The following is a 23244-nucleotide window of genomic DNA, read 5'->3' as shown; positions in this document are numbered from 1 at the left end:
GAGATTGAGCTTTTCTTACTATTGTATAGAACATTAAATTAATACTGGTAATTTTCTATGTTTCTTAACTGATATTGATGCTATGTCGATAAAGCTTTGAGATCAGAATCTTCTAAGAAATTACGTCAAACTTATCAGCAGACAAATGAACTCCAGAAACAAACTATTTTTTTTCAGAACTTACCACCTTATTATATAGCATAGAGCAGTGATTTTTAATCTTTTTACATCTGAGGACCAATACCTGTCTGCATATTGGTCTACAGATTGGCAGTTATCATCACTATCATAAAAAATAGTGGTTTACAGCCTTTTGACAATAACATTAGTCCATGGACTAGTGGCTGAAAAACACTGGCATAGAGAACATGGCATTTCAAATATTTAAAAATCTGATTCAGGTCATGAGATTAAAATTAAGCTTACTAACAAGATTTTTTTGATAAAAATGTTTCTGTAAAAGTATAGTTTAGACTCAACATATTTTCACCGTGAATGATGGAAAACCATTTTGATCATTTAAGTGTCAGAAGTCTAAAGCACAACTAAACATAAAGAAGCACTTCACTCTGATACACTAGATGTAACTAAGATGCACCAAATACCATTTCAGAACTTGATAAGCCTGAAAAATAAATTGTAATAGGTATCTGCATAGAACTAAATGTTATCAAGCTAACATTATTTCTTGTTTTCTTTTGTTTCTATGAATCTTTTTTGTCTTAGATTCAAAGACATCCAGACACCTCAAATTATAGAGACTAGGTTATTTAAAAAAAAATAAGAAGAGCTCTTATCTCTACTTCTAATTGGAAAACAGATTATCCCTATAAATCTAGTGATAGGAGAGGCAGGGGGCAGAAGAAGGATGGTTTCAATAACTCTGGTTGTTCTTTTTCTTCTTGTCCTCTTGTCTTTGAGGACAAAAGAATGTCTTACTAACTGGTAGCATAATCACATGAAGTACATAAGGAACAGAGAGATAGAATAGATAGCAGAGTACTAGACCAGCATGTAGCTGTCCCAACTTTGATCCTGGCGTTCATAATATCTTCTGAGCTTGCCAGTATTGCACAGGCAAGTGCATAGGCAAGTGCACAGGCAAGATTCGGCCTGGAGCATCACTGCATGAACCCCTCCCGATAAACAACATGAAACATGGGTACATTATAATGTAAGTTTTCTAGCTCGTATAGAGGATAGAGGATAGAAAAGAAGTTACGTTTCCTCTCCCACAAGTTGATATTCCTAAAACTTAAACTAAGTTACAAATGTATAACCATTGTTAATGACAGAGTCAGTGAGACTGCTATGTCTATTTCTGCTGAAAAGTAAATATATATATATATATATATATATATATATATATAAAGAAAATTAGCTAAAATATTTTCTGTAAGCCAGTTTGGCATTCAGATATAGACATTTAAAAGTTTTCATGTTGTGTTTCTGTAAAAGACTACTATGCTTTCAGAGAAAGATTCAAGTACAAGAGGTTCCAAATAAAACAGTTCTCTCCTTCCCTCCCCTGCCCTCTCCTTCCCTCTTCTAATTTCCCTTCCTTTCCCTTCCCTTTTATTCCTTCCCCTCTCCACTTCCTGCACATTTATTTTTCCTCCTGTTTTTGAGCCACCCACCTGTTTTGGTGCTCAGAGGCTACTTCTAACTCATTGCATTATTCTTGGGTGACCATGTGGTATTGGGAATTGAACCTTCCATGATATAAAACAAATAGTCAGATATCACACAAGCACCGGTATTTGTTTTCATTAACACTCATGACAATAAATAGGGTAGATTAATTTTTAAATAAAGACATTTTAACTATAAAAAATAAAATCCTAGTACATCACTTTTAGCCTATTGCAAACTAAGAAGACAATCTGAAACACAAAAGCTTATCACAACTCCAGAAACACCAGGGATTAAAGATCATTGGGACAGGATCAACATGGTATAGAACTGATCACTCACAGGTGACCATGGTTATTTCTAAGCTGTGCAATGCATGTCAGTAGTCCTCTTCCCTCCCATTTCTAAAAAAATAACCTAAGAATAATGTTTGGACCTTTGCATACTTTTATTTATAAATATCTAAACTAAAAGTGTGCTTTTGTTTTAAATTCTAGAAAAATATTGCCACGTTTTTGCCCATATAGTTGTCTCTCAAATATGATATTAACAAATTTTAAGTAGGATATAAAAGTACTCTTTTTAATAATTCCATAACTCTAATGGTGCTATTCTGAAAGAGAAGTTAACATATAAGTCAAATAAAGAAGTATTGTGATCTAATTTTCTCCTAAAATCGTATTTGTTAATGTACTTAGAGATTCAAAATGTCTCCTGACATAGTAGAATTCTAGAAACTAGTTACTAGAGCACAGTGTGTAAAACTTCTTTTTATTTATTGGTTCAAAATAGGATAAACCAAACATATTTTGCTGGAAGACAGTTTTAAGGGCTTATGTATATATATTTTTTCATGCATGAACCCTCGGTATGAGGCATAAGTATACTATAGAACTGCATGGTTTTCACTTAAGAGTGAATCCTGGGGCCGGGCGGTGGCGCTAGAGGTAAGGTGCCTGCCTTGCCTGCGCTAGCCTAGGACAGACCTCAGTTCGATCCCCAGGCGTACCATATGGTCCCCCAAGAAGCCAGGAGCAACTTCTGAGCACACAGCCAGGAGTAACCCCTGAGCGTCACAGGGTGTGGCCCAAAAACCAAAAAAAAAAAAAAAGAGTGAATCCTAATCAATGCTCTCAGAATATCCATTAGACATCACTGGATAATACCCTGTCACTGTATAATGAAAAATCATTTTATACTTTTATTTTAGTTCTATGTTTATCTTTTTAGAAAGAAATTATTCCAAACCACTAACAGAGTCAGCTTACTGTTTGTTTATAAATGAAAGATTCAGTATAAACTTTTCAGTATTGATTTATACATGCCAGAGCACACAAGGATAGCATTCACATAGTATAAGAAAAATTCCAAATAATATTTCCTCTAAGATAAATACTATGCTATCATAAGCTAGGTGGTACAAAATATGAGATTTTAATACTATGCTGAAAAAGAATTTTTTTGAGATGTAAGTGCTAAGAGAACAAGAAAATGCAACTGCCTATAATTTTCAATCAGGTACTCTATTGTTCAGAGAAATAGATGACAGTGTAAGCATGCTGTAAGCATCTTATTCAAAAGAATAAGGAAACAAAGATTTTGAGGCTAAGCTAAACTGACAGGTTAAATTATTAGAACTAGTAATATGCTGTTTCATATACAATTGCTAAGGGTTTATGTTGTAATAGAGCAATGATTTTCAAAGATTTATGGTTAGTAGTGGTATCAAAATTAATTCATAATTTGATTAAGAAAATAAAATCCAAAAAAAAAAAGAAAAAATGTATATCATTCTTACTTGGAGGTAGATCTTGCATCTTTGGAATATGAAAATGTTCTCTGAAATGCCTTAACTTATCTTCCTCATCGAGGCGCAAGGCAACCCTCTCATCTGTTGAATGACATCTAAGTTCAGATGCGATTCGTTGTAGTGTATCAGTTGGTAATTCAACAAGTGAAGATTCCATTTTAAGTTGCTCTATAAATTTAGGAAAAAATATATAATTGCTGTAATCCTTTTTATTTGTACAAATTAACACTGTAGGAAGCTAAATTTTTCATATTATTAATTAAAGAAATTGTATAATAAGATAATGTTGAATGTCAGCATTAAATGCCATATATTGAACTTCCCTTCAAATATAAAATTAAAGAAATAACAGTGAAACTTGTTAAAAAGATTATATCAGGTCAGAGTATCTAGAACAGAGATAGAGATTTCAATAATGTTAACATTTTCTTCCTCACTTTGGGGATTATGAATCAAATCAGTGAATGCTTTTGTTTGATTGTGGGCAAACCTGCTAGCATATATAATAGACTAATTATAGTTCATTGTATAGAGACTATCCCTAGTGTACTCAGAGGACCACATAGTGCCTCTTATAGGGAAAGCATCTATTCCAGCCTGTTATCTCTTTTTATCTTCAGAAAGTTCAATCATTTGTATTTGCTATAGTTTTGAAGCCATATGTGGCAGCCCTAGGGAGACTAGTGGGGTCAAATGAGTTATCTTTCCTAACCACAGTTTAGTAACATTTAAATCTTTATGCCTTAACTATTTTTTTCTGATGTATGATCAGTATGTGATAAAAAAAAACTTTATGTGATAAAAAACTTTATTTTTTATTTAAAAAAAACTTAAATTTTTTTGTGAACATCGTAGAAACACAGTGCCCCTCCAGTTTCTTCTATCTATATAACCTCTTCCACCCACCAACAAAACTTCTCAAATTATAATTTAAAAATTATGAATATATCTACACTGGGACATTTTACAAATTATTTATTGTGAAGACAATACATAAAAATATGTAACTTTATTTTGTTTTATTTTATTTATTTTGGTTTTTGGACCACACCCAGTGACACTCAGGGGTTACTGCTGGCTATGTGTTCAGAAATTGCCCCTGACTTGCGGACCAGATGGGATGCCGGGGGATTGAAGTGTGCTTCATCCTAGGCTAGTGCAGGCAAGGCATACTCCTTACCCCTTGTGCCACTGCTCTGGCCCCTGTAACTTAATTTTAAAGAATTTTTAGAAATGTGAGAAGCAGAGAAAACCACCTGCTATTGCTGTGAACCTTTTCTTTCTTAGTGCCAAAGTCACTCTTTTATAACACAGTAGAATTGCCTACTGTTTTTGAAACTACAATGTACTGTTAAATATTGTTTAATGTTTCCCATTTTGGGAAGATTACTTACTTAATCTTTCTGAAGAGGAAATGTGACAAAGCACATTTGTAAAAATTTTACCCAATTTTATATTGATATGTATTTTAAGTTTTCTGTTTTTCTTTTTAATTTAGAAAAATGTTTTTATGTAGAAATAAATTAACAGGGGTTCCACTTTACATATTTCTCCATTCATTTTTTCTTCCAACAAATACTTTTCAGTATTTATCTTAATATCTAAGCACTACTAGAGCAGCAATGTATTAGTTATTGCATAAGTAGTGAGTTTTGTGGAGAAAGAGACAAGAAAGGAAGGAAAGAGAGGAATGAAAAAAGAAGGAAGGAGGGAGGGAAAAAGGAAGGGAGGGAGGGAAAAAGGAAGGGAGGGAGGGAGGGAGGAAGGGAAAGAAAAATAAAGAATGAATGAAAGAAGAAAGAATAAAGGCATAAAAAGAAAAAAGGAAGAAAAGAAAGAAAGAAAGAAAGAAAGAAAGAAAGAAAGAAAGAAAGAAAGAAAGAAAGAAAAGAAGAAAAAAGAAAGAAAGAAAGAAAGAAAGAAAGAAGAAGAAAAGAGAAGAAAAGGAAAGGGAAGGAAGGAAGGAAGGAAGGAAGGAAGGAAGGAAGGAAGGAAGAAGAAGAAAGAAAGAAAGAAAGAAAGAAAGAAAGAAAGAAAGAAAGAAAGAAAGAAAGAAGAAAGAAGAAAAGAAAGAGAAAGAAAGAAAGAAAGAAAGAAGAAAGAAAGAAAGAAAGAAAGAAAGAAAGAAAGAAAGAAAGAAAGAAAGAAAGAAAGAAAGAGAGAGATATAAAGAAAGAAAAAGAAAGAGAAAAGAAAAAAGAAAGAAAGAAAGAAAGAAAGAAAAAGAGAAAGAAAGAAAGAAAGAAAAGAAAGAAAGAAAGAAAGAAAGAAAGAAAGAAAGAAAGAAAGAAAGAAAGAAAGAAAGAAAGAAAGAAAGAAAGAAAGAAAGAAAGAAAGAAAGAAAGAAAGAAAGAAGAAAGAAAGAAAGAAGGAAGGAAGGAAGGAAGGAAGGAAGGAAGAAAGGAGATAAATAGATGATAGATAGATAGATAGATAGGTAGGTAGGTAGATAGATAGATAGATAGATAGATAGATAGATAGATAGATAGATAGATAGATAGATAGATAGATAGATAGATAGATAGATAGATAATGGAAGCAGAGATAGGGAAAGCAAGAATACTGATGGTGAAAATATTCATGGGTGAAGGATGGTGTACTTTGTGTGATGAAATATAGCATTCTTCTTTTTCTAGTGTAAACATTTTAACTTCTCAAAGGTGTAAACTCATTTTTTAAATTATTTTTTAAAATTGTAAATACTTCTCCACATTAAGCTTGTAAGTTACATTTCGGCTTTTTAAATTCAATTGAAGGTGATGACTGACTTAAGAGTCCTATAGGGCAATCCTACCATTGTCACTTATCCTTCCTTTTTTCACCAAAATATTATATATTTATTTTGTTTTACTCAGTATTTAATGTTATCCTTTCTTTGAGTAACCTGCTATATGGTTACTGAATGGCTACTTTTCCTTTTCTGTGTAAGTTGGAGATGGTTATTTATCTTTTTCCTTTAAAGATATGTAGGATATTCTGTCAGTTTCAGAAAAATGTTTCAGTAAAAACTGTTTTTCTGTACCCTAATCTGATCGACTCCTCAACACAGGCCACAGATGACAATTTTGAATCATTTAATTGTTTAACGTCATGACCCCCCAAATTTTATGGATTCATTTTATTACTTCCTATCTTTGATTCATTTCCTAAATATGATTTTTTGTTTGTTTTGGGCCTACACTCAGCCAATGCTCAGAGATTACCACCAGGAATTACTCCTGGTGGTACTTAGGGATCATATGGTATGACTAAAATATTGACTTAAGGATTTCTTTACCTGATATTATATCTCTGATATTAGTAATATTATTCTCATGACTTTATTGGGAAGTTGCCTCTCTTCTGAAAACAGAAAAATAATTGTGTGTTGCTAGGGTATTCTTTCTTAGGTATTTGACATAATTTTCCAGTGAATTTGGCATCTTTTTTTGTTTTGTTTTGTTTTGTTTTTGGGTACCTGGCACTGAGTGCTCAGGCGTTACTTTGGCTCTTCACTCAGGAACCACTCCTGGTGGCATCAGGGAACCATATGGGTATCAGGGATTGAGCTCTGATTGACAGCATACAAGCAAGCACCCTCTCCGCTATTTTATCTCTCCAGCAGTGCTCAGGGCTTACTTCTGGCTCTGAGTTTAGGGATCATTCCTTGGAGACTTTGGGAATTGTATAAATATATATGGTGGTGGGGGTCAAATTTGGGTTGCATTCATGGAAGGCAAGTGCCTGAGATGATATACTCTATGGCTCCGACATTGCATTTCTAACAGAACAAAAATACTATGTCATAGATGAAAGCCCTGTACTTTATCATTAGCTCTCTGCAAAGGATCTCCCTGATATGTCACTTAGCTTTGAATAGGAAGAGTGGTGCCTGATGGGAGAAGATAAGTAACTGGAAGTCCCTGACCACCTGGAGTCTTAAAAAATAAACAATAATACACTATTTTGACACATGGTAGACACCCTTTGGCTTTTGCAACACAATACATGGGATAATATTACATTGTTCTTAAACTTGGTAAATTATCTAAAATCACTTTAAAATGGTAGAATGTGTTTTATTAATTTATTAATTATTAATTAGATTAATTATTAAGTGATATTCAAAGTAAACCTTTGCTTGTTTTGTTACTGCATTTTTATTTTTGTCAGTCTTATTTCAATATTCTTTTTTTTTATAAAACCAGGGTAAGAATCAAGAGACTCAAACTATAACACGCTATACACAAAATGGACCTGTTACACTAGCAGTCCAGGGAGCTAAGGGTGGAGATATGGGATGCATTCTGGGAACTATGGTGGATGGAGGTCAGCACTGGTGATGTCTTAATTCACTCTCACTCTGTAACTGAAATACAACTATGAAAGACGCGATTCACATTGGTCTCAATTAAAAAAAAAAAAACAAAAACACAGGGTTGTCACCTCTCATAGTTAAGAATCAAATCTTGTGAAGACAGCAATTACCTCTGGTTGGATCTAAGCCTATATGCTATAAATGATGCAATAAAGGGCTGAAGATATTGCTAATAGGACTGGGTAACCTGATCACTGCCAGGAAGAACACCAGAGGCCTGGTATTGCCATGTGTGTCACCTAATAGAGAGAAAAGGGATTTCTAGTGATGGGGCTGAAAATTATGGACAATGGGTACAGTAATTTATGGCATATGTTAGACTCTGAATTTTATTCTCAGCATCCAAGACAAAAAGAGAGTCAGATAGAGAATAGGAGGGAAAGAATGAAGAAGGAAGGAAGACTTTATGATATATTTTTAGACGAAAAATAAAATTTTAACTAGGATCATGCTAATTTTAGATGAGAATTGAGCACTTATGTAGAAATGACAAGCTGAATATTGAATAATTGAATATGAAGTCTGTATTGCAAGGAAAATTGAATCATTATATGCTTATTAAATAATTTTAATTATTTTTTGGTTTGGGGGTCACAAGCAATGGCTCTCAGGTGTTACTCCTAACTATGCATTCAGAAATTGCTTTTGGCAGGGTCAAGGGACCATAAGAGATGCCAGGGATCGAACCTAGGTCTGTCCCATGTTGGCAGCATGCAAGGCAACCATCCTACTGCAGTGATATCACTCCAGCCTTCAAGTTCAATATTTTTCAACTGTAGCCTATAAGTAGTTGTACTTGGATTGGAAAGCAAGTGAAACAAACAAACAAAACAACTTGAAGATTTCAAATAATAGAGCAGAAGGATAGTATTGGGAACTGGAATTCATGTTAGGAAAAATTCAATGTCAGCACCTCATGGGCCCCTGAACACTCCCAGAAGTGATTTCTGAGCACTGAGCCAGAATTAAGCCTTGAGCACTAATGGGTGTGGACCCCAAAACCAAAAGAAAAGAATTCTAAAAAAAATACATCAGTCATCTTTCTTCTACTGCCTACAGTTGCTCTTCTAGCTTCAACATATTTAGTGTTAAATCAATATAGTTGTCAATGTCAGGGTGTTATACATTGGAGAAAAATAGATCATCTTCCTATTCTAATTTTAATTTCTTTTGTTTATCTTTCCTCTTAATTTATAAATTGCCAATTATGTCTCTTGAAGAACTATACTTTATACACATGTAAGTTTGCTGAGCATCATCTGTTTTTAAAGCTTTGGTAATGTTTCCTATGCCTCTATTTTATCCATTTTTTAAGTGTCATTTTTTTTTACCATTGATACTAACAGTTCTTTCAATATCAGATTACACTCAATTACTATTTTTCTTCTTGTTGAATTCTTATATCTCTGCGAATTTTGAGTGCTTTTCTCTTTACCTAAATTTTTATTTCCCTTTCTCTAATTTCAGTTTCTAGTGTCTTCAGAAGTCAAACTTAAATGTTATTTTCTTTATTAGGTTTGTCAAGATGTTCCAGACACAAGAAATATTTCTTCTCCTGAGAACCTGCACTGAGTACATATAGTCTTATTATAAGTAATACTTTCTTCCACATACTATATTTGTTTTGATACATGTGTGGGTGGAAAGGATTAAACATGTTTGCTGTGCTTAAAATTTAATTGAATTTGGATTCCAATTTAGTGCTTTAGAATGAAAAAAGCTGCCTTTTTAAATAAAGAATAATGTGACTATTATTTGACATTATGGATTGCCCAGTCACAGTTAATTAGACATATACTGGACATTTATCCACCAAGAACTTGCACTATTTTGTCAAAGATCTATCAGAGTAAAGCAGCTTTTATAGAACTTCTTTCAAAAAATATGAGTAAGTGAATGAGAAATAAGTGTTCAAGGGAGAACAGGGGTTTCTCTAGATTGAAAACAGTAGCAAGCACAAAACAAACAAAACCAAACCAGAGACAAGCAAATTAGATATGTTTCTGTGTTCAGGGAAGAAATGGGCTTAGATAGTAAGACAAAGAACCTGACAATCTTTAATTCACAAAAAGCTACTCTTTTATGGAATCAGGGGATTAAGGGTCTCCTATTCATCCCTGGATCATGGATCTAAGGTCAAATAGTTAATTTAATGCCCTTGGGTAAGCAATAGTTAATATTTACACACACAAATTTCAGGCCTGAGATAAACAAAACTGAGTTCAAAGTTTAGAACTCAATGAGGTTCTAAAACTATCTAATTACTAAAAATGCAAGATAGTTCTTTGAGAAGTAAAATACTGGTTTTTATGTTTATAAAGATACATTTTTTTAAGATATTGTGAAATAAGTTAAAGTTACATATCTGTCACGGCAGCTCATTTCATAGATTATAGATAGTTTATATGAACTACATACTGAGTTTCACATGAATGAGGACAATGAATTTTCTCTAACATTACTTCTAAAATAGCACTCCACACTCCTCAGAATAAAAGTAAATTTAAAAAAAAAAAAAAAAGCCCTCTTAGTTGCATAGAAAAGTTCTTAAGTTTCCATTATTAAGCAAGTAATTCTTAAATAGAAGAAGAAAATTGCTTTCACATTTGAATATAATTGATTGTAGCTGTTAAGAAAATGAAAGTTACCAGTAAGTAAAGGGTATAAAACTTATAATGAATTCTGACCTCCCTAAAGTACCAATTGTATTCACCTTTTAGTAGATAAATCGCAGTTTACTACTGTAATTAGTTGTTCACTGTATTGAAAAAATGTTTTTATCTAAGCCAAAAATTTAAAGATGGGGCATTAGTGTATTGTGTTAGCCAATTTTATTAATATAACTTAAAGAAAAACTAAGAAATACAGAAGTCTCTAAAGAATTGTAAGGAAATGAACAAAAAATTGCACTTTTGATAATCATCTGATTGAATACAAATTGTAAATACATCAATTCTTACCGGCTAGAATTTTAAGAATCCACAGAACTGTCTTCTGCTGTAGAAATAAAACGAAACCCTCAAGAGTTCCTGGAAACGTGAAAGTCAGTCTTCTGGGTGAGTAATGCAGGGACTCTCTGCCCAGACTCCACCTTGTGGGGAATTTTTAAATAAATTTAAGTTCCTCCCACCTTTCTATTTTGCTTGTACATGCCGTGACTGACAGATATCTAAGCAAATTGGCTGCTGCTGGAAACACCAGTTAAAATGATCCCAGCTTTCAAGCAGCATTGCATCATTGGGCTCTAAAGCTGAACTAACAGCTCAGTTGTTAAAAGGATCATCAGGGAGGCACTAGGATATCCTAAATACATCTTAGGAGCATACCCACAACATGCCTTTGCCCCCCAAATTAAAACAAAAATAAATTAAAGAATCCTTATTTACCAACAACCTCCATGAGTTGATGACTCTTAATTCTCACATCTAAAATTTCTAACATATCAATTCCCTACTATTAATCAGCTGTGTTCAAAATATTCCCTATGACTCACTGACACTCAGTTCTGCCACTCAGTCCCTAGAATTAGCCCAGATACTTCTTTTTGGAGTTAGCTCAGCAAGATACTTTATGCTCCTTGCTTTTGCTCAGTTCCTTGAACTGTCACAGGTTTTTCTTGCCTAGCAGGGGCTCTAAGTATGTTATATACGTTTCACTTCCTTCCCATAATTGGCTCAGAATACTTTATATATAATTCTTTGACTTCCTGGAATTAGCTACACAACACTCACTTACCCTTTTCTTGAAAATGACTAATCTATATAGAACAGGAACTCAGGAACTTCCAGACTAAACTGCCCAGAGAAACACAATAAAAAATTACTAAAGGCTTGGTGTATGGTCTCTGGTTTCTTTCTCTGGAGAGACATCCACTGTGTTAGTCTAAACTTATTTTCCTGGCTTTTTTGTTTTGTTTTGTTTTGTTTATTTGTTTGTTTTTGAACCACACCCGGTGATGCTCAGGGGTTACTCCTGGAGGCTATGCTTTCAGAAATCGCTCCTGGCTTGGGGAACAGTATGGAACACAGGAGGAATAGATTGCAGTCTGTCCTAGACTAGCTCCGGCAAGGCAGATGCCTTACCCCTTGCTCAACAACTCCAGCCCGTTTTGTTTTATTTTTAAATAAAATTACTTTACACTAATGTCTTGGTAACTTCTTTTGTTTTCTTTCTTCTTTTCTTTTCACTTTGTTAACTACTTCTCTGTTGGGTTACACCTTATTTTACCCAAAACAAAGATAAAAAAGGTAGTTCCTTTCAACTTTCCCTTAAGATACATGTTGACTACTGGTGTAGTGCCTGTATTTAGCTTTTGGTAGAGTTTATCACCTGCTTTGGGCTGCAGTCCCAAGCAACACAACTCCAGGAAGACCCGCACCAGCTGCACCGGGACCACAGCATCGGCCTCATATGGTCCACGGACTAGGCCTCTGGGCCTGTATCAGAAGGACTTGGGTCTCTCACGAATGGCTCCAGGGAACATTTTCACTCCTTGAACTCTCTTTTCAAAGTTCTTTTCAATTTTCCCTTAAGGTATTTAGCCTTAGATAGAGTTTAGGTCTGATCTCCAAGCCTAGGAGGTAATACATCTAAATCAGGGTCACAGATGAAATAATCCAAACCAGCTGAGGGTGAAACTGATAGTCTGGCAGTCTTCTACCTAGAATGGAGCCTATTAACACTGCTAGAACTACAGTTTTTATTGAGTATAGAGACCACCCCAGGTGGGGCTGTTATTCTGAGCCAGAGCTGCCCAGGTTTACATATAAAACAATCTTTATTTTGGGTGAAACCAAGTTGTAAACAGACAAATACTAAGAAACCAAAGATGATCTTTGTTTCGCTTAAAATAAGGTGTAACTCAACAACTCTCCACATAGCCTTAATAGGACCTGACTCCTTTGAACTCTTCTACTTTTATTTTGAAGTCTAAATATGATGCCTGACTGAAATATTTTACCTATGTACTCTCTCCTCTTTTTTTAAGCTTTAGAGAAAAAATTGTTATTGGATCAGCTAAAGAATTGAAAAGATTAGGGCAACTTCCTGTTAAATTCCAAAACTTGGCTGGTCTTGGTTGGCAGGTGTCAGAGGTGTTAGTCTTATCTCCTCTTAAACCCTCCTTTTTCTTTATATCTCTCCACCTAGGTCACACACACACACACACACACACACACACACACACACACACACACACATACACACACATTTTGACCTTTACACATTAAGTTCCAATTACCTGGCCTTTTTATCTAGTTATCACTCCTGGTAGGTTAATCTGGAATTAAACTCATAAACCAGCCAAGATACCAACCTTCCACTTTGCCATTCTCTGGTGCTGAAGTAGAATTTATACTTCCTCTTGCTTTTTTGCATCTATTTGCTCTTTCTGTCCTGGCTGGTATACTGAGACATGATTAATGCATTATTTCTTCAGATTTCATATATTGATAGGGAAGGAGCTCAGCCACTTTGTAAAGTTTCTGATGAGAAATCCAGGCCAGGCATCAGGTTTACAATCTAATCTTACAAACATCATCTTTAAAAAACCAAAAAGCAAATAAAACTGAAAAATAGAGTGAATTTCTATTCATGCTTTTATGCTCTTAAAAAATCATGTCCCTTTCCAAAATTTGCTCCATCTCAAATCAAAAGCAAATTGTTCTTTTATTCAAAATTACAGCCATTTCATTAGGGAATCTAGAAATTAAATTTGATCTGGCAAGAATATCAGGCGTCAATCCATATTAAATAAATTCTATGCTTTTAACTTTCTCAAAGGTGTTCACTAATTGAAGACACAAGGAGAAAAAAATTAGTAGGAAAAAAAAGAGAGAGAAAAAAACCCTCCAAAAATATAAGCCAGACTAACCTTATAACAGCTGTTCTTTTCAGCTCCTTAAAAGCTTTTGCTGACCCAATTCCCTTCAGAAGCAAGCCTGGGGGCCACCTCACCCTTTAACCACAGCTTGTCACCAGTGCTTAAGAGACTCATCCTTAATATATTTCTCTTGTCACCATCCTGGATACTTAATTATCAACTGTTCAATCACAGAGTCCAAGAGATAGTACCATAGGTAAGATATTGTTTTGTAGTTACTCAACCTGAATTCCTGACATAAAATATGGTCCCGTGAGTATTGCCTTAATACAGATCCAGCAGTTAAGCCTTAAACACTACCACATATGGTCTACCTTCCCAAAACCAATAAACAAACTATTCAACCCCCATTTATAGTAAATTTGTCCAAAATCAGACACAAAGGGAAGAAAAATATTGTTTCTCATTTTAATAAAAATGGGAGAACTTTCTCTAATCTTGATATATATATAAGAACAAATCAAATAGGGATACTTCAATAGACCAAAAATAGTCCAGACAGCACTTCCCCTACAATCAAGATTAGGCATGCCCCCTGGAAGCAGCTTAAAACCAATTTTTCCATTGTCTTTGATCAGAATAATTAGCATGCCCTGAGTGAAATATTATCATTTAAATCTTCTATGGAGCCGGAGAGGTAGCATGGACGTAGGGTGTTTGCTTTGCACGCAGACAGTGGTTCGAATCCTGGCATCCCATATGGTCCCCCAAGCTTGTCAGGAGCAATTTCTGAGCATAGAGCCAAGATAACCCCTAAGCGCTGCAGACCCAAAACCCAAAAAACAAACAAACAACTTCTCAAAAGCTCTCTTCTGAACATAATTAACATTTTAAAAATAAAAAAGGAGGGGTCATAAAGATAACATGGAGGTAAGGCGTTTGCCTTTCATGCAGAAGGTCATTGGTTTGAATCCCAACATCCCATATGGTCCCCCGAGCCTGCCAGGAGTAACCCCTGAGCGCTGCTGGGTGTGACCCCCCAAAAACAAACAAAAATAAATAAATATAAAGAACTAGAAGTCATGCCTCTATATAATAAATCTTTTTAAAAAGTTATCATATCTACATAGAAGTGTAAAAATAAGTAACTTTTAAAAAGTATTTTATTTTGAAAATAAATGAATCCTATGGCACGGAAGCAACCCTCAAACAAAAGAATTCTATATTCATTTGGGTTCTGACCTAGGTTAAACAACTCCTTTTTTTCCCTTCACTTTCTATTTTTATTATTATTAATTTTTATTTATATATAGATATATTTCTTCAAGTTTGCTTGTTTTGGTTCTGCTTAGTGTAAAATTCTAAAGAAAAAGTTTTGCTTGAGATAAAAGTTCAGGTCAAAACCAGGGCACAGAGATTGTATGACCTGTCATTCTTTTTTTTTCTTTTTTCTGGTTCCCCAATTCACAATACAGACCAGGCAAAGGGTCTGGGTTGAGGTGTATATGGGGTATATTTACAGTACCTCTTATTTCTATACAGTAGGTGTAAAGAACACAGCCTGTGGTAATAATTGGGAGGCCTTATTTTTTCTTTTCTTTTCTTTTTTTTTGATTTTTTAATATATATATATATATATATATATATATATATATATATAAAATCCTTCACCAGTGCAACATTCCCATGACCAATATCCCAAGTTTTCTTCCTCCCCACCCCACACAGGCCTGCACTCTAGACAGGCTTTCTACTTCCCTCATTCAGTCACATAGGGGTCTCAAACTCAGGGCCCGCGGGCCATTTGCGGCCCTCCGTACAACATTTTGTGGCCCTTGCCTAGAGGAATCTTTTTTGTTTTGTTTTGTTTTAGTTGTTTGGGTCACACCACCCAATGTTCAAGGCTTACTACTGACCATGCACTCAAGGATCACCCCGACTTTGCCTCCTGTGGCCCCCAGGTAAATTGAGTTTGAGACCCCTGTAAGCTGAATAATTCATTCTTCTCTTTTTTTCTGTAAAATTGCTTTCTTGCCTTTTTTTTTTTTTGCTACGTTATATCCCAACCAACAATCTTTGTATAAAAAGCTCTTTCTCAATCTGCCCCATGTCAGCAAGAATAGGTTTTTGATCAGCTGATAGTTAGAAATTTCTAGATAAGTTCTTTACCACTGGGGATGTTTGCACTGTGGACTGTCTTTCCCAATTTGAGGGCCAATTGCCTCATGCGACTTCCAAAAGGCCAGAGAAATAGCTAGATAAGATAATTTTGCCTGTTATTTATCATATGTTATAAACTAAAATTTTATGTATTACTGCCTCTAGATATTTAGATACACCACTGTATACCTGAATCTGTTTGACTTCTATTCCCTGTTATTTAACAGATGTCTGTTTCCTCCTCCACTCTACATCTTCCATCTCCTCACTATACTTTGAGGCCAAAAATATTCTAGACAACCCCCATTTAAACCATTGCATTTCTTCAGGCAATTTTCTATAAACCACATAAAATTGATATCATCCTGAATTTCTTCTTCTTTTTGATTACTTCAATGAACATATATTTCAGCTATATACATGTTGCATTGAATTGCATGCTTACATCAACCCTTATAGCTATGTAGTATTCCTTTGCATTATGTACCATACCTTCATGAGTGGTTCACTCATCTATTGTTGAACATCTAGGTTGATTCCACCTCTTAGCTATTTTACAGAGGGATGTGTGCATACAATCTTTTGAATGAATGTTTTTTCTTTTTTGGGGATAGATACTCAAAATTGAAATTGCTGGGCCATATGGAAACTTGATTCTCAGTTAATCCTGAGTTTCCTGAGAACTCGCCATACTGTTTTTCATAGGAATTGAACCAGAGAACATATTCAACAGCAGTGGATGAAAGTTCTTTTTTAACTGCATCTCAATCAACACAGATTTTTTGTCCCAGTATTTTTGATATTTGCCTTCATCTCTGAAAGATGATATCTCATTGTTATCTTGATTTGTATTTCTTTAATGATAATAGCTAATGAGATTTTTTTTCATGTGTCTATTTCTTTTTTTTTTTTTTTTTTTTTTTGGTTTTTGGGCCACACCCGGTGACGCTCAGGGGTTACTCCTGGCTAAGCGCTCAGAAGTCGTTCCTGGCTTGGGGGACCATATGGGACACCTGGGGATCGAACCGCGGTCCGTCCAAGGCTAGCGCAGGCAAGGCAGGCACCTTACCTCTAGTGCCACCGCCCGGCCCCTATTTCTTAATTTTCCTTAGAGAGGTGTATATTCTTTACTCTCACATTTTATGGGAGTTTTAGAAATTTTTGGAAAATTATAGTGAGTACTTTGTAAATCCTGAATATCACCCCTTTATTTGATGTCTTGAGTGCAAATATAATATCCCACAGAGGTCTTTTTTAATTTTAGTTTGTGTTTCTTTTGCCATACATAACATAGCAGTTAAATGTAGTCCCATTTGTTCAGGTTTTTTTAAACTTTTTATATTTTATTATGAGAACAAAGATGCAAAGAAAGAGGACAAGGTAAAGTTACAATGGGAGGACAATCACCCATAAACAGAATTCTCAGAAGAAATCCCCCTTGCTGACACCTTAATTTTGAAATTTCAGCCAAAGAACATTGAGAAAAATAAAACAGAACCCATGCACAATTACTATGTCCCTCAAGTCCCCATATTGTAGTACACTATAACATTTCTTAGCAGTACACAAAGCAATCTAAAGCCATAAAATTTATGTAACTCCTTTAACATTAAAGGCATAGTATTTTTTTTTCAGTTCCATGCACATGCATATTAGTTTAAGTTAACCTCAAAAGTTTAAGTGGTTTTTTTCACCAAGGGGAGAGTAAATGAACGTGAAAGGAGTCTATAGATAATCCCATGACAATATATTCCAAGGGTAGGGAAACCCTGTATCTCTTAGGCCAAGGGGATTCCCGTTTTGGATGACCCCAACATTTACTGTGCCTATGCGGGGGCCGGAGGAGAGACAAAAAACACTAAATAATCCTTTTTTTTTAATTATTATTATTTTTATTATTTTTTTATTTTATCTAGTTTTGATCTAATTCTTTGTTTTGGGGTAAATATTGAAGTAGTTATCCATTTTTTAATTATATATTTACTTTTTCTTTTCTTTTCTCTTCTTCCTCCCTGCACCTTGTCATATTTCCTATATCAAGATCATGGCAACTATGTGGTGCATATTTTTATGGCTGCAGTGCTCACTGAATATCTTATTTGATTCCTCTTTTTGAACTGCTGTGGTGTTTCACCTTCTTCTTTTCCCCATCATCTCTCAAACCATGGACGAGAGCCTCTAGAATGACTCCGCTCAGAGTCGGTGTAGTCGATTTTTACTCCATTATATTACCTTTCTCTTCCTCAAACAAATCCACATAACTTGATCTTTCTAGCCCCGCCTGCCAACTAGAGGGAGAAATAATGGAGGCACCAAGACCAAACAGGTATAAGCCCACTAAGTAATTAACTAGACACAATGGGGACCAAGCATTCTAGCAGCCCCTGGGGGGAAGAGTGGAGGATATGGGAGGCAGAATGGGAGCATTGTGGAAGGACAATTTGGTGGTGGGAATTCCCCTGATTCAATGTAAATATGTACCTGGAATATTACTGTGAATGATATGTAAGCCACTACAATTAAAATAAAAAATTATGTTAAAAAAAGTTTAAGTGTTTTTTTTAAGGATTAGAGTCAAAGGAACACAGTAAAAAAGGGTGTTAAGAGTGGTAATTGTCATTTGCAAAGTCCACCAAAATATGGGGGACCATTTGTTCAGTTTTGATTGCATAGTCCTTGCTCTTATCAGTAAATAATTATTTGACAGTACATCTTAGAATGTTCTGCCTGATTTTCCTTAATGTAGATTCAGGTAGGATATCAAGGTGTCAGATCTGGTTTAAGTTAATTTTTGTCTAAGGTGTGAGTTAATGACCCAGCTTTAATTATTTACACATCATTGCCCAAGTGTTTTGACATTTGTAGAAAATGCAATCTTTATTATAAGTTCTTGGGCCCTTTGTCAAAAACTTATTCTTGAAAAAATGTGTACACCTTATACTTGCTGGTTCATCATTGGTCATTTTACTCTTACCTGGTGGTCTAAAATTTTGTCTTTTTGGGCCCAGAGAGATAGGACATCGGTGTTTGCCTTGCAAGCAGCTGGTCCAGGACCTAAGGTGGTTGGTTCAAATCCCCGTGTCCCATATGGTCCCCCGTGCCTGCCAGGGGCTATTTCTGAGAAGACAGCCAGGAGTAACCCCTGAGCACTGCTGGGTGTGGCCCAAAAACCAAAAAAAAAAATTTGTCTTTTCCCAATTCTATATTGTTTTGATCACTGTGGCTTTGGAGTATAGCCCCATGTTAGGTAATAAGATGTCTCCTAGTTTCTGTATTTTTAGTGTGCTTTTGGCTATCTGGAGTCATTTATGATTCACAAAAACTTTGTAATTGATTGCTATAAATCATTAAAGAATATAATATGAATTTGAATAAGGTTTGTGTTGATAATATAGTAGTTTAGGTAAGATAGTCATTTTGATAATATTGATTCTTCTGACCCAGAAGAATTGAATGTTTTTCAATTACCTTAGTTCTACCTCAGTTTTTTCTTAAGCATTTTGAAGTTTCCATGGTATACATTTTTCACCTCTTTTGTTCAATTAATTCCTAGATTTGATGATTTTTAGACTATTTTAAATGGTATAGACTCTTTGTTCTTTTTATCCTCTGACTTATTAATTATATAAAATAATGCAACAATTTTTTGTTATTTACTTTGTAGCTGGCCAATTTATTTATTGTACTATTTATTGTTTTTAGGAGCTTTGCTCTTAAGCTTTTTCTCTTTAGCTTTTTCAATATATATCATCATGTCCCTGCAAATATGAAGTTTGACTTTCTCTTTTTTTTTCAAATTAAGTCCTTTTCATTTTCTTCTCTTACCTGATTTTTATTGTTGTGACTTCTAAAAATATTTTTATTAAGATTGAAGACAATGGACATTCTTGTATTATGTCTTTCTCAGTAAGAATGCTTTCAAATTTTTACCATTAAGAATCTAGCTGAAAGCCTGTCTAGAGTACAGTTCGGTATGGGGTGGAGAGGAAGGACACATGGGATATTGCTGATGGGAATGTTGCATTGGTGAAGGATTTATATATATATATATATATATATATATATATATATATATATATATATATATATATATATAAAATAAAAAGAAATAAAAGGAAAAAGAAAAGAAAAAAAAGGCCTCCCAATGCTTATCACAGGCTGTGTTGTTTACACTGACTGTATAGAAAGAGGAGGTACAGTAAATGCACCCCATATACACCTCAACCCAGGCCCTTTGCCTGGTATGTATTATGAATGGGGGGGACCAAAAAAAAAAAGATTCTAGCTGAGGTGTGTGAACCCAGCTGCAACAGCTTGTGGGCTGTGGGTGGATTTTGAGCCTAAAAATCAACTGTTTATATCTGGGAGTTTTTGTGAGCCCTGATGCCTCAACTTTTCAGCTGTGGGTATAATTTGAACCTATAAAGGAACAATTTATACTGAGGTAAGGTGTGTAATATCAACAAAAATGCTTTGCTCTATTGTCACACATTTCTTCCAGTCAAGGAGTCACACATAACACATAAAACTAGTAAGAAACAAAAGTCACAATGGGAAAATTATGCAGAATCCCACCAGAAGTTTTTAGTTCTGAAGAAAGACACCACCAATCTAGCCACTTACAAAACCTCTCTGAAGAGGACTTGAGAGAGATACTTTAAGGATGTTCAAATAAATAACTACACCAACAACTATCATGAAAATGGCAGTTGAGTGAGAGAAGTAGAATGTCTGTATTGAAGACAGACAAGGAATGGAGGAAGAGGGAATGGAGCATTGGTGGTGGGAAGGTTGCACTGGTGAAGGAGGGTGTACTTTTTCATGACTGAAACCCAACTACAAGCATGTTCATAATCATGGTATTTAAATAAATATATTGATTAAAAAATAAAATTAAACATGGAACAAAACTGCAAAGAACTCAAAGAAACCATGGAGCAACTGCAAATTAGACTTGAGAGGATATCAGTAGAAATTAAAAAAATTCAAACAGAAATACCAGAACAGAGTGGACAAAATAAAAACTGCACTGGAAAGCCTCACCAGCAGAGTCAAAGTTGCTGAGGACAAAATCAGTGAGCTAGAATATAAGCTGTATAACACATACAATAGGAGAGGCTGGAAAAAAAATGCTCAAAGAAAGCAAAAAGATGAGAACATCATTCTAGAATAAACTCAGGAGAAACAATATTGGAGTAAATAAAGTTCTGGAAACCCAGGGAAAAAAAAGCCTCATAAAAAACTATCAGTCAATAACAACATGCTGAAAACTCCCAGAACTAAAGAGTACATTTAACCACATAGTAGATGCCTGAAGAATACCAGCTAAATGAGATCTAAAGAAACACACCACAATGCGCATACTAGATATGATGATGAAAAACACAGATAAGGATAAAATACGAAAAACAGCAAAATCAAAAAGGGAAATTATATAGACAGAAATATACTTAATATTTCAGCATATTTATCACAGAAACTCGCAAAACCAAAGAGCAGTGATGAAATAAAGTGACAAAACTCAAAAAAATGAAATCTTTGCCAAGGATAATTCACACATCAAATATTTCATTTAAGTTTAAAGGAAGGATACAAATCTTCAAAGTCAAAATAACAACTCAGAAACTTTATAGACACAAAATCAACCTTAAACGAATAGGTGAAGGGTTTACTTTATGGCAAGGCTGACCCAACAATCACAACTCCTACAAATAGATGACACTAAATTCCATAACAATAATTTCTCTCAAGATCAATGGACTAAATGAACAGCTAAGTGAAACAGTGTAGAAAAATGGATCAAAAATTTATCCAACATTTTTCTGCCTGCAAGAAATGTCTTGCAGATGTCAGAGAAAGCATATAAACAAAATTAAAGATTGGAGGACAAAATGTTGTTGTTATTGTAGAGTTTTTTTTTCTATTTTTGAGTGCTTTGTTTTGTTTTTATTTCAGAACTATATTATTGTTTGGTTGTTGTCTTTATTGCTGTGGTGCTTTTCAGGTTCTTTTGTGTGATTTTTTTGTATGGTTTTTATGTTTTTCTTCCTTTTTACTTTATAGTCTCTAAAAGGACTCCTCCCGTTTCTTTCTTGTTTGATTTTTACCCCCCCATTTTTATCTTTCCGTTTCTTCCCCTCCAAACAGAACCACATAACTTGAACCATCTTATTCTGACTCACAAATTGAGGGGAAATAATGGAGGGTACCAAGACCAAACAGGTGTATGAACATTGAGTAGAAATAAAAAATGATCATACTTAAACACCAAATCCAAAGCCAACAACAACAGAATCAAAACCCAATCTACAACAAGCTAGGCAAAGAGGGGGCCACTTATACTATCAGCCTGGGTGTCAAAGGAGGGGTATATGGGATGCATGCTGGGAACAGAGGTGGAGGGAGGACAACACTGGTGGTGAGAATGCCCCTGATTCAATGTCACTATGTACCTAAAATATTACTGAGAACGATTTGTAATCCACATTGGTCAAAATAAAAATTATTTCATCATTAAAAAAACTCTCTTGCAAAGGCTGGGGTAACCAAAATAATATCAGAAAACACACCTCTAGTTTAAAAAGGCTACTAGACAGAGATGGACATTTCTAACTAATCAAGGGATATGTACAACAGAAAGAAATCACAGTCTAAAGTATATGCAACCAGTGAGGGGCCTACAGGCTATTTAAAACAATTGCGGATAAACTTGTAAAAAGACATAGATATCAACATTATATTAGTGGGAGTCATTCATATTATCCTGTCACCAGTTGAAAGGTCAAACAGGCTTAAACTCAACATGTAAAACTGGCACTGAAAAAAGAAAATAAAGGAAGAGAGTCTCTTAGTTTGTATATATATGGTCTCCATTCCCCCCAAACTGAAAACACTTTCTTCTCTAGGGCAAATGGGACATTCTCCAAAATAGACCACATGCTGGTTCATAAAAGATACCTCTCTAAAATCAAGAGGATATAAATTATACCAACTATCTTCTTGGACCATGATGCACTAAAAATAGAAATAAATTACAAACAAACACAGAAAAGAAAAAAAAACATTAGTCCTGGAAATTAAAGAGCTCACCACTGAACAGTCAGTGGGGTTAAGATGAAATCAAAAGATTCCTGGTGGGGCTAAGAGATAGCATGGAGGTAGGTTGTTTGCCTTGCATGCAGAAGGACAGTGGTTCGAATCCTGGCATCCCATATGGTCTCCCGAGCTTACCAGGAGCTATTTCTGAGCACATAGCAAGGAATAATCCCTAAGAGCTGCTGGGTGTAACCCAAAAACAAAACAAGTAAATTAAAGAAAAAAATTCCTGGAAAAAATTGGAATGAAACCACAAATTAGCAGAATTTATGGGACACAAAAAAGCTGTATTAAGAAGAAAACCTATAGCTTTGCAAGCATTCATCAAGTAGGAATAAGGAATCTATATAATTAATAAAAGATTTAATT

The 23244-nt window shown here is 34.7% G+C and overlaps 1 protein-coding gene and 2 non-coding genes across 3 annotated transcripts in view; 1 reads left to right on the top strand and 2 right to left on the bottom strand.

Moving 5' to 3' along the window:
• Positions 1 to 10893, bottom strand: part of KYNU (kynureninase) — a 147207-nt gene extending 136314 nt beyond the window's left edge. The window contains exons 1-2 of the mRNA XM_049773568.1: positions 10760 to 10893; positions 3431 to 3610 (exon numbers count right to left, since the gene is read on the bottom strand). Coding sequence (XP_049629525.1) covers positions 3431 to 3599 — 169 coding nt within the window. The 5' untranslated portion in view covers positions 3600 to 3610; positions 10760 to 10893. The remainder of the gene's footprint in view (positions 1 to 3430; positions 3611 to 10759) is intronic.
• A 4177-nt stretch (positions 10894 to 15070) lies between these two features.
• On the bottom strand, positions 15071 to 15203 carry LOC126010158 (small nucleolar RNA SNORA51). Its single transcript, XR_007496290.1, has one exon. It is a non-coding gene; the product is annotated as a small nucleolar RNA SNORA51 (small nucleolar RNA).
• Positions 15204 to 19915: 4712 nt separating this feature from the next.
• LOC126010058 (small nucleolar RNA SNORA51) lies at positions 19916 to 20049 on the top strand. Its single transcript, XR_007496197.1, has one exon. It is a non-coding gene; the product is annotated as a small nucleolar RNA SNORA51 (small nucleolar RNA).
• The last annotated feature ends 3195 nt before the right edge of the window (positions 20050 to 23244 follow it).

Source organism: Suncus etruscus, chromosome 5 (genome assembly GCF_024139225.1).
Source record: "Suncus etruscus isolate mSunEtr1 chromosome 5, mSunEtr1.pri.cur, whole genome shotgun sequence".
Lineage (NCBI taxonomy): Eukaryota > Metazoa > Chordata > Mammalia > Eulipotyphla > Soricidae > Suncus > Suncus etruscus.
Note: the sequence above shows the minus strand (reverse complement) of the source record. Positions and strands in the feature narration are given on the sequence as shown.